This window comes from Rhizophagus irregularis, chromosome 5 (genome assembly GCF_026210795.1).
Source record: "Rhizophagus irregularis chromosome 5, complete sequence".
NCBI classification, from domain to species: Eukaryota; Fungi; Glomeromycota; class Glomeromycetes; order Glomerales; family Glomeraceae; genus Rhizophagus; species Rhizophagus irregularis.
In genome coordinates, this window is record NC_089433.1 from 4,100,674 (window position 1) to 4,116,069 (window position 15,396).

Sequence of the window (15,396 nt, forward strand, 5' to 3'; positions counted from 1 at the left end):
ACAAATAATAAAAAGGCCTACGATACATGTTAAATTTTTCACTAAATTGTAGTAAAAACGATTCCTCGTTAATGATCCTAAATTTCCATAATTTTTAATTTTAATATTACATTTTAAATATAATAAATCTTCTAAAGTCCAAGCTAAATACCAAACTTAAGGCCGGAAAGTGTAACTTATCTGAAATTTAATTAATTAAGAGTGTAGTAACGTTCCTAATGGTTCATCCATTCGTCAGTTCGAGAAGTGACACTCAATAATGGTTCGGTCGGGAGTTATTTTATCAAATGGATATAATGTACAGAGTCGAGTACTATCAAAAGGAAAAAACATTTTTATTTTATTATTGTTAACTGCGCAGTATGTCGCACTAATCAACTAAATTCCACAAAGTATGGCGTTTATTTTAATTTGGAAAGAATCTGCGTCAGTCAACCATAAATAAATTCAAAATGGTTTAAACTTTAAACATAGTTTTATACTCTTTCTCCCACATTAAATTTATTTTTCTTTGCCTAAAATATGTCAACGCAATTTCTTTCAAATTTAAGTAAAAACTATATTGAGTTATTAGATGACGATGAATATTATGATATCACTATTGAAGTCTGCGAAGATCCTAATGTAAAAATCTTTCGTGCGCACATGAGCATTTTGTGTTACCGTTCTCCATACTTGCGAAGAATTTTGGCTTCTAATAAAAATCGAAATAAGGAGAATATATTATCTCATATTAAATTATCAAAAATATCGCCCGAAGTTTTCCAAATTATCTTAAAGTAAGTTTGCATACAATAAATTAAATACGAAATATTATAGTCTCAAATGTTCAAATTTGAACTTCAAATTTTCGTATTATAGGTATATCTATGGTGGTACTCTTTCATTGAATGAACAAGACACTTTAGTAATTCTCAAAATTTTAATCGCTGCGGAAGAATTGCTTCTTCAAGAATTAGTTGATTATTTACAAAAATATTTTGTTGAGAATAAATCCGAATGGATGGAACAACATTTTGAACTTATTCATAGAACAAGTTTTCAATCAAATTCTTTGTTAGAACTTCAACAATTTTGTACGAAGTTTATGGCAAACTCTCCAGAGAAAATATTTAAATCACTTGATTTCACGTCACTTCCTGAAAAATCTTTGGTACAACTTATTAAAAGAGATGATTTACAAATGGAAGAAGTTGACGTTTGGGAACATGTATTAAAATGGGGACTTGCACAAAACCCCACACTTCTTCCAGATCCTAATACTTGGTCAGATGATGATTTTAAAAAAATGGAAAATACTTTACAGCATTGTTTATCTTTAATTAGATTTTTTAGTTTATCATCCAAAGAATTTTTGGAAAAAGTTCGTCCCTATAAAAGTCTCTTAAAACGTCAATTTTATGAAGATTTATTAAATTCTCATTTGGATCCTAATAGTAAACCAAATGACAACATTTTACCTCCTAGAAATATTAGAATTGAAAGCATTATTGATTCAAAAATTGTTAATAACTTAAATATCATTGTAACTATTTCAAGATGGATTGATAAATTGGATGCTAGAAATAATTTTGCTTATTTAAAAGAACCATATAAGTTTCAACTATTGTTAAGAGGGAGCCGAGATGGATTTACACCTAAAATATTTCATGAATTATGTGATGGTAAATATAATACCATTACCTTTATTAAGGTAAAAGGAACGGAAGAAATTCTTGGTGGATATAATCCTTTAAAATGGGAATCTTCTGATGGTTATGGTAAGGCTAATGATAGTTTTATTTTTTCTTTTAAAAATAATATTGCTAAAGATGCAATCATTAGTAATATAGAAAATCCAGAATATGCACTTTATAATGGCTCTAATATTGGCCCATATTTTGGAAGTGACCTTATTATATATTCAACTCATGATGAATTTAAAGATTATAATAAAAGATATTGTAGAAAGCGCTATAATGAAAAAAAGATAAGAGATGCCGAAGGTATATTTTCTCTAGAAGATTATGAAGTATTTCAAATCACCAAATGATAAATATACGATATCTTTTTACATCAGATTAAGTGTATTAATTTTATTCGAAAATTGTAGTATAAATTCAAGTTTAAAGTATATAAATGTTATTTTTTTGTGCAATTTCTAATATACTATTTATTAACCATTGAGTTATTATATTTTATCCAATAAATTATTTTTAAAATTTTCAATTCATTAATTTATCTCAATCCATAATCTAATCGTCCTACATAACATTTGTCAATTAACTTCATATAAAAGTATGTTTTAGCAAAATTAATTTCGTAAAACATAACTATTGTAATTATCTTAATATTTTTAATTGAATATATATACCATGATCTCTATAATTTACATATAAATTCCTTAATTGCTTAATCTAAAGTTTTCATTGATTCTAAAGGCTGATTTATTGTCCGAAACGTAGCGTAGGACCGTTTACTTCTAAACATTTCAGATGCAATGTGCATGATTATCGACTAATAGATTTGTATTTAGTTTACGTTTTCAATGTACTGTACATGTTACATGATGTAAATAATAAATTGATTATGCTTCGGACCTGCGTTCACTAGTCTAAAATATTTACAATAATTGAATAATTGAGAGAATTAGTTATTCATATATGTAGTATATTTATAACTAATATTACCTGTTACGCAAAGAAAATAATTAATTCACAATTCATACAAGAATCGGTGAAATACTAAGGGCGAATCAGTCAAATCACTGTTAATTTTTTATTAGTAAGTAGAAAACCAGAGCGCATACTAATAAATTCACGAAGTGAAACTTTATCTTCTACTATCTCTAATTAAAAGAAAAATTATATTAAAAAGGAAGATGAACACTATATTTTTTAACCATAATTGCTAATTTTAATATTAAATTTTATTATATAAATGATGTCTTTATTAGAAGGAATATTAAATACAAATATCATATGATACATATATTTTTTGATTTTCATTAATAAAACTGTCCGATTTTTTATGCGGATTACTAATTAATTTTTTTACTAGAACTAGTATCGATACAACTAATAATAAAAAAGGCCTACGATACATATTAAAATTTACACTAAATAATAAAAACGATTCCTCGTTAATGATCCTAAATTACCATAATTTTTAATTTTAATATTACATTTTAAATATAATAAATCTTCTAAAGTCCAAGCTAAATACCAAACTTAAGGCCGGAAAGTGTAACTTATCTGAAATTTAATTAATTAAAAGAGTGTAATAACATTCTTAATGGTCCATCCATTCGTCAGTTCGAGGCATAATGGTTCGGTCAGGCACTAGTATTATATCAAATGGATACAATATACAGAGCAAATTTCATTAGTATTCGAGTACTATCAAAAGGAAAAATTCTTTTTATTATTGTCAACTGCGCAGTATGTCGCACTAATCAACTAAATTCCACAAAGTATGGCGTTTATTTTAATTTGGAAAGAATCTGCGTCAGTCAACCATAAATAAATTCAAAATGGTTTAAACATAATTTTATACTCTTTCTCCCACATTAAATTTATTTTTTCTTTACCAAAATATGTCAACACAATTTCTTTCAAAATTAAGTCAAAACTATATTGAGTTATTAGATGACGATGAATATTATGATATCACTATTGAAGTCGGCGAAGATCCTAATGTAAAAATCCTTCGTGCACATATGAGCATTTTGTGTTACCGTTCTCCATACTTGCGAAGAATTTTGGCTTCTAATAAAAATCGAAATAAGGAGAATATATTATCTCATATTAAATTATCAAAAATATCGCCCGAAGTTTTCCAAATTATCTTGAAGTAAGTTTGCATACAATAAATTAAATGCGAAATATTATAGTCTCAAATGTTCAAATTCGAACTTTAAATTTTCGTATTATAGGTATATTTATGGTGGTACTCTTTCATTGAATGAACAAGACACTTTAGAAATTCTCAAAATTTTAATCGCTGCGGAAGAATTGCTTCTTCAAGAATTAGTTGATTATTTACAAAAATATTTTATTGAGAATAAATCCGAATGGATGGAACAACATTTTGAACTTATTCATAGAACAAGTTTTCAATCAAATTCATTGTTAGAACTTCAACAATTTTGTACGAATTTTATGGCAAACTCTCCGGAGAAAATATTTAAATCACTTGATTTCACGTCGCTTCCTGAAAAATCCTTAGTACAACTTATTAAAAGAGATGATTTACAAATGAAAGAAATCGAAGTTTGGGAACATGTATTAAAATGGGGACTTGCACAAAATCCCACAATTCTTCCAGATCCTAATACTTGGTCAGATGATGATTTTAAAAAAATGGAAAATACTTTACAACATTGTTTATCTTTAATTAGATTTTTTAGTTTATCATCCAAAGATTTTTTACAAAGTATTCGTCCTTATAAAAAACTCTTAAAACGTCAACTTTATGAAGATTTATTAAATTCTCATTTGGATCCTGATAGTAAACCAAGCGATAATATTTCACTTCCTAGAAATATTAAAATTGACACAATTATTAATTCGAAAATAGTTAATAATTTAAATATTATTTTAACTATTTCAAGACAAATTGATAAATTGGATATTAAAAATAATTTCGCTCGTTTAAAAGAACCATATAACTTTCGATTATTATTAAGAGGGAGCCGAGATGGATTTACACCTAAAAAATTTCATGAATTATGTGATGATATACCCCATACTGTTACATTTATTAAAGTAAAAGGAAAAGACGAAATACTTGGTGGATATAATCCGATAATATGGAAATCTTTTGGTGGTTGTGGAAAAACTATGGATAGTTTTATTTTTTCTTTTAAAAATGATAATGTCGAAGATGGAATAATTAGTTATGTGAAACATACAGATTATGCAATACGTTATAACTTTAGCATTGGTCCATTTTTTGGTTATGACATTATTACATGTGCTCGAAATGGATCTGAAGTTTTCAATGATATTCGTTATAGTAAGAATTATTACGAAAAAAAGATGAGATACCGAAGGTCAATTTTCTATGGAAGATTTTGAAGTATTTCAAGTTATAAAGAGATAGATATATGAAATATTCTTACTAAAGAAACAAAAATATTGTTGTTGATAAATTATCATGAGAGATCCCTTTTTAAGTAATTATGGCAATTATAGGCGTATTTAAAGATTCAATATTTTTGACTTTTTATATTTAATCTAGATTGAGTACTATAAAATGATGATTTTTAACTTTCACAATTTTTAAAAAATCAAATAAGTATAGAAAGTTAAAAGTTTTCATCTATTTAAGTGTTGAGTTTGTAATTTGATCAAAAAGAAAAAACAATATTGTTTATAGAATACAAAACATAATCAATTTCTTTTATTGTGAAATTTCAATACTGCACTCTGGTTTGGAAATAAAATCAGTATATTTTATAAATATATTAAATCAAAATTATTTTTATGCTTCATCTTTTAGCTCATCGTTTTGTTTACATTTAAAATCCGTGATAATAATCTAAAGGTTAGGTTTGAGTTTGCGTGCAACCAAGCCAAAAAAAATCATGCAAAAATTCTTTTAATACCAGGTGACAGGTGGAAAGCTATTACAATAAATTTTTGGACGCTGACTGAAATTATGATTCCAACCTCGAAAAAATGAATGCGTTTTACTAAATGGTTTTGACCACCTCAGAACTTTTATATATATTTTGGGTTGTCAATCCGTGTTTTATTTATATTTCATGTTTTTCCCGTAAATATTGAAATTTATAATATCCAACATGAAAATTATTCGGCTTGTAGCAGGTACACGTAATATTTATAGATAAACAGAGTGTAACGTCTTTCTTATTCAAAAAAGACCATTCACATTTAAATCCTTTGGATACTTTTAATAATTAAAATCTTTTCTCGTGTTCTTTTTTTCAAAATAGCAAGGCATTAGTACTATATTAATTATTACGTTTAAATTTTTATTGAATTTAGGGTTTAGGGCTTTTAGTTAATGCAAGCTAGCTATACACTAATTCTTAATCGCAATTCACAAAAAAAAAATAAAATAAATGAGTTATTTATGAAAGCAATCAGTATAAACCTTAATTAATATAAAAATTATCGTTAAAAAATTATTTTTAATTTTAGTACGTGAAAAATATTATATTGGAGTATACCAAACATTTCAAGCATTTCAGTAATACAAGCCACGCGCAAGATACTAATTTTGGCTATCTGGATCAATTATAAATCATGCGGAACTTCCATTTTTATAAAAATTTCAAATTTCTTTCCTTCTCTTTTTTTTTAAAAAAAAAAAATGTCTGTTCAATTTTTTTCAAAATTAAGCCAAAACTATATTGGATTATTAAAAGACGATGAATATTATGACATAACGATTGAAGTGGGTAAAGATCCTAACGTAAAAATATTTCGTGCTCATATGAATATTTTGTGTTACCGATCTCCATACTTGCGAAGAATTCTGGCTTCTAACAAAAATCGAAATAAGGAGAATATATTATCTCATATTAAATTTTCAAATATATCATCGGAAAATTTTCAAATTATTTTAGAGTAAGTTATATATTTAAAATTTAGTATATTATAAATATTTATTTATTAAATTTTATAATCATATAGGTATATTTATGGTGGTATTCTTTCGTTGAATGGACAAGAAATTTTAGACATTATGAATATCTTGGTAGCTGCAGATGTGCTCCATCTTCAAGAACTTGTTGATTATTTACAAACATATTTAGTTGAAAATAATCCTGAGTGGATAGAACAACATTTCGGGTTTACTCAACAAATTGCTTCACGTTCTAATAATTTACTAGAACTCAAAGAATTTTGTACAAGATTAATGGCTAAATCTCCTGAAAAAATACTCAAATCAATCGATTTTACTTCACTTTCTGAAAAATCTTTGATTTCACTTATTAAAAGAGATGATTTACAAATGAGAGAGGTTGAAGTATGGAAATATATATTAAAATGGGTCTCGCACAAAACCCCACACTTCTTCCTGATCCTAATATTTGGTCGTATGATGATTTTAAAACAATGAAGAATATTTTACAAAATTGTTTACCTTTGGTCAGATTTTTTAGTCTATCATCTAAAGAATTCTCACGTAAAGTCCGACCATATCAAAAGCTCTTAGACCATCAGCTCTATGAAAATTTGTTGAGTTATTATTTGGATCCTGAAATTGTTTCAACTCACAAAATTTTACGTCCCAGAAAAACAGTCCTATTAGATAATGACACTCAGATTATTGAATCTCGAATTATTGATCTTAATATTGCTTCAACTATTTCAAAGTGGATTGATAAAATTGTTATTAATGATGATAATTTTAGAGAATTTTATTTACCATACAAATTTGAATTATTGTTGAGAGGTAGTAGAGATGGATTTACACCTAAAAAATTTCACAAATTATGTGATAATGAATATAATACCATTACCTTTATTAAAGTAAAAGGAACAGAAGAAATTCTTGGTGGGTATAATCCATTAAAATGGGAATCTTCTAATTCTTGGGGTATAACTAAAGATAGCTTTATTTTTTCTTTTAAAAATAAGAATATTAAAGATGCAATTATTAGTAATGTAAATAATATAAATCGTGCATTAAATTATGATCCTAGTCGAGGACCACAATTTGGCGTTGATATTGTATGTGGCACCTCCGATATGTCTACGTCTAAAGATTACAATCACACTTACTGTAAAAAGAATTTTTATGAAAAAGCAATAAGAGATACTTCAGGTTATTTTACTATAGAAGATTACGAAGTATTTCAAATAATGAAGAGTTAGATGTATTTTAAAGTATTGCTAGATTAAGTCTTTATAATAAATACATTTACATATATTTTACAATAAAATAAACTTCAGTTAACCATTATCAGTTATTTAACAGCTCATTAATGAATTTTCATAAAGTTTGTAATAAAGTTTGTGCTTTTAAAAACGTTGTACTAAATCTGACTAGTGCGAAAGTAAAATTGTTCTATAATCTAGTAGTGTCTTAGCGACCTTGCATTATTCTTTTGATAAACTTTTGAAAGTGACTATATAAAGCTTTAATTAATAACTAACGATACAAGTTCTATTTTTTTTTGACAACCAACTATTCTTAAGTAAGACAATTTATATATTATCGTTCTCCATACTATTTACGATAGGCCTTGGTTTTAATAAAAAGGATAAGTAACGTTATAACATGTATCAGGAGTTTTTCAAATTATTTTTAAGTACTGAAGAAATTCTTATCATCGAATATTCAGTAATTATAAAAATGAGAGTCATTTAATTCTTGAGTATAAATAAAAATGATTTTATTTTCTCTTTCAAAAATTAAAGATGTGATTTTATTATAAAAAAAAAAAAAGATGAGAGATATGATACTATTGAATAATTTCGATAAAAATTATGAAGGTATTTAAATAAATATTCTAAATCTTTTGTTTGATAAATAAAAACAACTTAATTAAAAGAATAATCAAATTTTATATCGACTTACTTTTTATAAATCTGAAATCTCTTTTTTAATCAACTAAAAATTTTATCATTGAAGTTTATCTAATTAATTATTATTTACACTGGAAGTCTCGATAACCGGAACTTCAATAAACCGGAACCTTCAAAGTTGAGCCGGGAACGGATTATCATAGTACAATAGATATATCGGATTAGTAATTTATTTTCGATATATCGGATTTCTTGATATGTCGGATTTTTCTAAGGATTAGTTTATCGAGACTGTCTGTGTAAAATAATTTATTATTGTAATCTATGTAATCCCTTGCTTCATAAATTTAAACAATTTATATTATTTGCATTATTTACATTATAGTAGAATTATTGTCTATTTTACGTGTCAACTTTCTTTTTTCGAAAATAAAAAAAATATAATATATATTCAGGTTTCAAATAAGCCTTTTGATAATAAAAAATTTCTCTAGTATTCTCAAAAAAAAAGTGAGTTATTAAATTAATTTGAACTTTTAATATTGTTTGAATATTAATATAAAGAATTTTTCAGCGGTAAAGTATGAAAAAATTTTATCATATAAAAGATGTACAAGGGTATTTCAATTTATGAAATAATCGGTATTAATACTTTAATAAAGATCTATGATAAACTTTTCCAGCTAAACGAAAAAAGGAAATATTGCTTGTCCCTTCATTAGTTCATTTTTGCTAAAGATTATTTTTTCATATTATAGATATATTTATAATTAACATTAAGATTACGAAAAAATGGTTTATAAAAACAAAAAAAATTGACATCTTTGTGTAAAAAATTTTATTTGTTTAATTATAGGTTTACATTTATATAAGATTATCATTTTTTTTTTAAAAAAAACAATGAATTTATATGATACAAAAAAATATTTTTAAATACTGAGCTGTTATCTTGGATTAAATAACTCAATAAGAAATTTCCCTACTTCCAAAGACGACCATTTTATTTAATTCATTATTTAGTATATTTGATAGTATTTTAAATCTATTATATATAGTATAATCCATTTTGTATAATTATGTAATCTTTTTCTAGACTTAAATAATTAATAAAATGCTTTACTAATTTAAAAATATATGTATATATATAGTATAATCTTTTTAACTAATTCCATTAGTCTCCGTTAACGTTTACTTTGTTATTAATATCCATAAATAGTATACGAAATTGAAAGTTTAATTTAGTATATATTGATATATATTTTTTCATTTAAGTTAAATGACGAAGCTTGAAAAAAATTCATGCGGTTATTTATAAATGATTAGCAACAATATGTGTTACGTCGTATTTAAAAACTTAATTTTATTTTGGAAAGAATTTACATCAATGTTTTTCATATTGGTCACGATTGAATAGCTGTGTTACATGAGTAAAATATATAAATTTACCCAATGATTAATGATTAATTGTATTTCTCTCCGGCATAAACTTGCATTTTAAGTTATGTCAACACAATTTCTTTCAAAACTAAGCCAAAATTATATTGAAATATTGGCAGATGATGAATATTATGACGTCACAATTGAAATTGGCGAAGATCCTAATGTGAAAATTCTTCGTGCTCATATGAATATTTTGTGTTACCGTTCTCCATATTTACGACGAACTTTAGCGTCTAATAAAAAAAATAAAGCCAATATTTTGTCTCATATTAAATTACCAAATATATCACCTGAGGTCTTTCAAATTATTTTAAAGTAAGTTTATAGGCAATAAATTAATATGTAATACCATAAATTTTCAAATATTCAAATAAGAAATTTAAATTTTTGTATAGGTATATTTATGGTGGTATTCTCTCATTGAATGATCATGACACTTCAGAAAATTTCAAAATTTTATTGGCTGCGGATGAGCTGCTTCTTCAAGAGGTAGTTGATTATTTACAGAAATATTTTATTGAGAATAAGTCTGAATGGATGGAACAACATTTTGAACTTGTTCATAGAACAAGCTTTCAATCAAATTCTTTGTTAGAACTTCAACAATTTTGTACGAATTTTATGGCAAACTCTCCAGAGAAAATATTTAAGTCACTTGATTTCACATCACTTCCTGAAAAATCTTTAGTACAACTTATTAAAAGAGATGATTTACAAATGAAAGAAATTGAGGTTTGGGAACATATATTAAAATGGGGCCTTACACAAAACCCCACACTCCTTCCAGATCCTAATACTTGGTCGGACGATGATTTCAAAACAATGGAAAATACTTTACATAATTGTTTATCTTTAATCAGACTTTTTAGTTTATCATCTAAAGAGTTCTTGCAAAAAGTTCGTCCTTATAAAAAACTCTTAAAAGGTCAACTTTATGAAGATTTATTAAATTCTCATTTGGATCCTGATAGTGAACCAACCAATAATATTTCATTTCCTAGAAATATTAAAAATGATAAAAGTATTGATTCAAAAATTATTAATAATTTAAATATTATTTCAACAATTTCAAGACGAATTGATAAAATGGTAATTAATAGCAAATTTGATCATTTAAGAGATTTATATTTACCATATAAATTTCAATTATTGTTAAGAGGAAGTCGAGATGGATTTACTCCTAAAAAGTTTCATCAATTATGTAATAATATACTTTATACTGTTACATTTATTAAAGTAAAAGGAACGGAAGAAATTCTTGGTGGATATAATCCTTTGAAATGGGAATCTTCTGGTGGTTATAATAAGGCTAAAGATAGTTTTATTTTTTCTTTTAAGAATAATAATACTAAAGATGTAATTATTAGTAATATAGAAAATACAGAATATGCATTTTTTAATGACCCTATTATTGGTCCATATTTTGGAGAAGACCTTATTATACATTCATATCAAGAATCTAAAGGTTATAGTCAAATATGTTGTAAAAAGAGTCATTATGAAAAAAAGATAAGAGATACCGAGGATCAATTTTCTATAGATGATTATGAAGTATTTCAGATCACAAAAAGATAAAAAAAAATAAATATACAATATTTATTTTACTTGAAATGTATAGTTTAATTTAGAAATATTCAAATTTTAGGATTTATACACGTTATTCTCATACAAATTCTTCAATAAAATTTTGAATATTACCTAAGTTGTTGTTTTATTTATGTTTTTATAAATTTAATTATTTTCGATAAATTAGTATTTAATTATTTTCAAATTTCATTTCATTAATTTTATCCCAGATCCTTAGTTTAATACGACATAATACGTACAATTTAGCTTCAAATAAATGTATTTTAATTATATTTTAATTTATTGTATTGCTAATCACCTCTCTGTTCCGGTACAAATGAAGAATGGGAGAGCGTAACAGCATGACAAATTTTATTCTCCAATGCAACGATTAACATTAACTTTGAGTAACTTTTCTTTCAATCACCTAATCCTTTACATTTAGGAAATGCGTGAAATACCAATAATTGTTCAATACAACTAAACTTAATAAGCCATAGTACTAACTATTGTATCAATTTTAATATCTCCTTCTAATGAGTAAAAAATAAATTTCACAAACTTTATTAGCCTTACGTATAAATTCTTTAGTTGCTTAAAGTTTTCATCGATTTTAAAAAGCTAGTTTATATGCATCAAATAAAAACAAAATATCGAGAATGAGCATTAGTAACTTACAAATTTTAGTGAATACTCCATATAAACATATTTATTACTAAAAAATGATCGAATGATCAAACCGTTAACTAAGACTAGTATCGATGCTACCGATAATATTAAAAATCTACGATATTAAGCAGTTATTAAATTTTTACTCATTTGACAAAAACCGAAAATATGACTCTTCTTTTTTATTATTGATTCTCATGGCTTAATACTGTTAATAAATGTTGTTTATTTGTTTATTTTTTTATATTAGTGAAGATTTTGATTTTTTTTTATTGTCTATTGCATAGTGTATCATAATAATAAATGATTATCGACAAACTATGACGTAATGAAAACTTAAAATTTTAATTTGGAAACAATCTGCATCAATATTTATATTTGAAATAAATTAAATAAATTAAAATAAATTATTTAAACTTTAAACTTTTGTAGTTTTATGCACTTTCTCCCACATTAAACTAATTTTTTTTTTACTAAAATATGTCAACGCAATTTCTTTCAAAGTTAAGTCAAAACTATATTGAATTATTAGATGATGATGAATATTATGATATTACAATTGAAGTTGGCGAAGATCCTAATGTAAAAATCTTTCGTGCGCACACGAGCATTTTGTGTTACCGATCTCCATACTTACGAAGAATTTTAGCTTCTAACAAAAATCGAAATAAGCCGGAGAATATTTTAGCTCATATTGAATTATCAAATATTTCGCCCGAAGTCTTTCAAATTATTTTAAAGTAAGTTTATATACAATTAACCTTTTATGAAATATCATAGACTCAAAATTTTTAAATTCGAACTTTAAATTTTTTTGTATAGGTATATTTATGGTGGTATTCTTTCATTAAATGATCAAGACACTTCAGAGATTTTCAATACTTTATTGGCTGCGAGTGAGCTTCTTTTTCAAGAGATAGTTGATTATTTGCAGAAATATTTTATTGAGAGTAAATCTGAATGGATGGAACAACATTTTGAACTTGTTCATAGAACAAGCTTTCAATCAAATTCTTTGTTGGAACTTCAACAATTTTGTACGAATTTTATGGCAAACTCTCCAGAAAATATATTTAAATCACTTGATTTCACATCACTTCCTGAAAAATCTTTAGTACAACTTATTAAAAACGATGATTTACAAATGAAAGAAATCGAAGTTTGGGAGCATGTGTTAAAATGGGGTCTTGCCCAAAATCCCACGATTCTTCCAGATCCTAATACTTGGTCAGATGACGATTTCAAAACAATGGAAAATACTTTACAACATTGTTTACCCTTGGTTAGATTTTTTAGTTTATCATCAAAAGAGTTCTTACAAAAAGTTCGTCCTTATAAAAAACTCTTAAAAGGTCAACTTTATGAAGATTTATTAAATTCTCATTTGAATCCTGATAGTGAACCAATCAATAATATTTCACTTCCTAGAAATATTAAAAATGATGAAATCATTGATTCAAAAATTGTTAATAATTTAAGTATTATCTCAACAATTTCAAGACGGATTGATAAAATGGTAATTAATAATAAATTTGATCATTTAAGAGAATTATATTTACCATATAAATTTCAATTATTGTTAAGAGGAAGTCGAGATGGATTTACTCCTAATAAGTTTCATGAATTATGTAATGATATACTTTATACTGTTACATTTATTAAAGTGAAAGAAACAGAAGAAATTCTTGGCGGATATAATCCTTTAAAATGGGAATCTTCTGGTGGTTGGTGTAAAACTAAGGATAGTTTTATTTTTTCTTTTAAGATTGATAATATTAAAGATTCAATTATTAGTAATATAGAAAATACAGAATATGCATTTTATAATGGTTCTTATGTTGGTCCTTATTTTGGAAAAGACCTTATTATATATTCAAGTTCTAGTGATTTTGAAGATTATAGTCATAGATATTGTAGAAAGAATTATTATGAAAAAATAATAAGAGATACCGAAGATCTATTTTCTATAGAAGATTATGAAGTATTTCAAATCACAAAAATTTAAACATACAATATCTTTATTACATTGGATGAAATGTATTAATTTTATTTGAAACATAATATTTTAGAAATATTCAAAATACTAAGATCATATATTATTTTCATTTCATTAATTTTATCTCAGTTCCTTAGTCTAATTGTCTCTCATAATACAAGCTATTTAACTTCAAATAAAAGTATTTTAGTGATTTTCTTATATACTTTAATTTAAAGTATTGCCAGCTCACCTCTCTGTCATTGTATATATATGAAGAACGGGAGGGCGTGGCAGCGGGGCTCTCCAACACAACCCCTATAAAAAATTTTTATCCGAATATTTCCATTATTTCTCCGTGTCTTCCGTAAAAATTCCGTGAAAATGATACATTCACGGATATCCGTGTTAGCGAGATGAAAATTTCCATAATTTAAGGCTATAAATTCCATTAAAATGATACATTCACGGAAAAAATATGGAAAGATAAAACACGGATCAGATTTTTTACAGGGAACGGTCAACATAACTTTGGGTTGACTATAACCTTTTGCTTTATATTTATTCAGTTCTTTATTTTTTAGTGTATGCTTTGAATATCAATAATTGTTAAACACAATTAAATTTAATAAGCCATGACTGGGAATAATGTTCACTAAATTTCACAAACTTTTGGCTTTACGTATAAATTTCTTAGTCACTTAAAGTTTTTCATCGATTTTAAGAAGTTAGTTTATAAAATAATAAATATATTTAATAAAACCAAAATATCGAGAATAAACATTAGTAACTTGGAAATTACTTTATATATAAAGCATATTTATCACTAAAAAATGATCGATGATCAAATATTTTTCCACTGGTAACTAAATAACTAGTCATCTAATATAGAAGACTAATATCGATACTATCGATAATATTAAGATTTATGATAACTATTAGACAGTTATTAAATTTGATAAAAACTGAAAATATGACTCTTCTTCTTAATACCGCTTATAAAAAAAATAAATCATAAAAAGTTGTTTATTTTTTAATATTAGAAAGGATTTTGAATTTTAATTTTTTTTTTTTTGAGGAAACTTAACCTAGACGTTAGTTAACCTGAACAGAACCCTGAACCATACTAATATAGGTGATATCCAGCAAAAAAAATTAATATTAGCTGTACGCAACTATGGTAAGTACGCATTTATAACTCCTTATTCCTAAAATTTTTATAAAATATGCATTTTTAATCCTCTAACTTTAAATTAATTTAAA

At 25.3% G+C, this 15,396-nt stretch overlaps 5 protein-coding genes across 5 annotated transcripts; all 5 read left to right on the forward strand.

The window, feature by feature from the left end:
- The first annotated feature begins 472 nt into the window (after nucleotides 1-472).
- Nucleotides 473-2,207, forward strand: OCT59_025433 (uncharacterized protein). Its single transcript, XM_066138437.1, has 2 exons — nucleotides 473-779; nucleotides 862-2,207. Exons 1-2 carry the CDS (start codon nucleotides 523-525, stop codon nucleotides 2,030-2,032), a joined length of 1,428 nt encoding a protein of 475 aa, XP_065992098.1. The 5' UTR covers nucleotides 473-522; the 3' UTR covers nucleotides 2,033-2,207.
- A 1,367-nt stretch (nucleotides 2,208-3,574) lies between these two features.
- On the forward strand, nucleotides 3,575-5,057 carry OCT59_025434 (uncharacterized protein; the record flags this gene model as incomplete). Its single annotated transcript, XM_066138439.1, has 2 exons — nucleotides 3,575-3,831; nucleotides 3,914-5,057. 2 exons carry the CDS (start codon nucleotides 3,575-3,577, stop codon nucleotides 5,055-5,057), a joined length of 1,401 nt encoding a protein of 466 aa, XP_065992099.1.
- A 1,261-nt stretch (nucleotides 5,058-6,318) lies between these two features.
- On the forward strand, nucleotides 6,319-7,903 carry OCT59_025435 (uncharacterized protein; the record flags this gene model as incomplete). The annotated part of the gene is made up of 3 exons (XM_066138442.1): nucleotides 6,319-6,575; nucleotides 6,642-6,978; nucleotides 7,074-7,903. 3 exons carry the CDS (start codon nucleotides 6,319-6,321, stop codon nucleotides 7,827-7,829), a joined length of 1,350 nt encoding a protein of 449 aa, XP_065992100.1. The 3' UTR covers nucleotides 7,830-7,903.
- A 2,081-nt stretch (nucleotides 7,904-9,984) lies between these two features.
- Nucleotides 9,985-11,498, forward strand: OCT59_025436 (uncharacterized protein; the record flags this gene model as incomplete). Its single annotated transcript, XM_025320403.2, has 2 exons — nucleotides 9,985-10,238; nucleotides 10,319-11,498. The coding sequence occupies 2 exons, from the start codon at nucleotides 9,985-9,987 to the stop codon at nucleotides 11,496-11,498; spliced, it is 1,434 nt and encodes a 477-aa protein (XP_025171422.2).
- Nucleotides 11,499-12,638: 1,140 nt separating this feature from the next.
- Nucleotides 12,639-14,163, forward strand: OCT59_025437 (uncharacterized protein; the record flags this gene model as incomplete). The annotated part of the gene is made up of 2 exons (XM_066138456.1): nucleotides 12,639-12,898; nucleotides 12,981-14,163. The coding sequence occupies 2 exons, from the start codon at nucleotides 12,639-12,641 to the stop codon at nucleotides 14,161-14,163; spliced, it is 1,443 nt and encodes a 480-aa protein (XP_065992101.1).
- Nucleotides 14,164-15,396: the final 1,233 nt, after the last annotated feature.

Coding starts and splice junctions, on each gene's coding strand:
- OCT59_025433 (XM_066138437.1), top strand. CDS start 523: ATGTCAACGCAATTTCTTTCAAATTTAAGTAAAAACTATATTGAGTTA. Junction 780..861: donor GTTTTCCAAATTATCTTAAA/GTAAGTTTGCAT, acceptor TTCGTATTATAG/GTATATCTATGGTGGTACTC.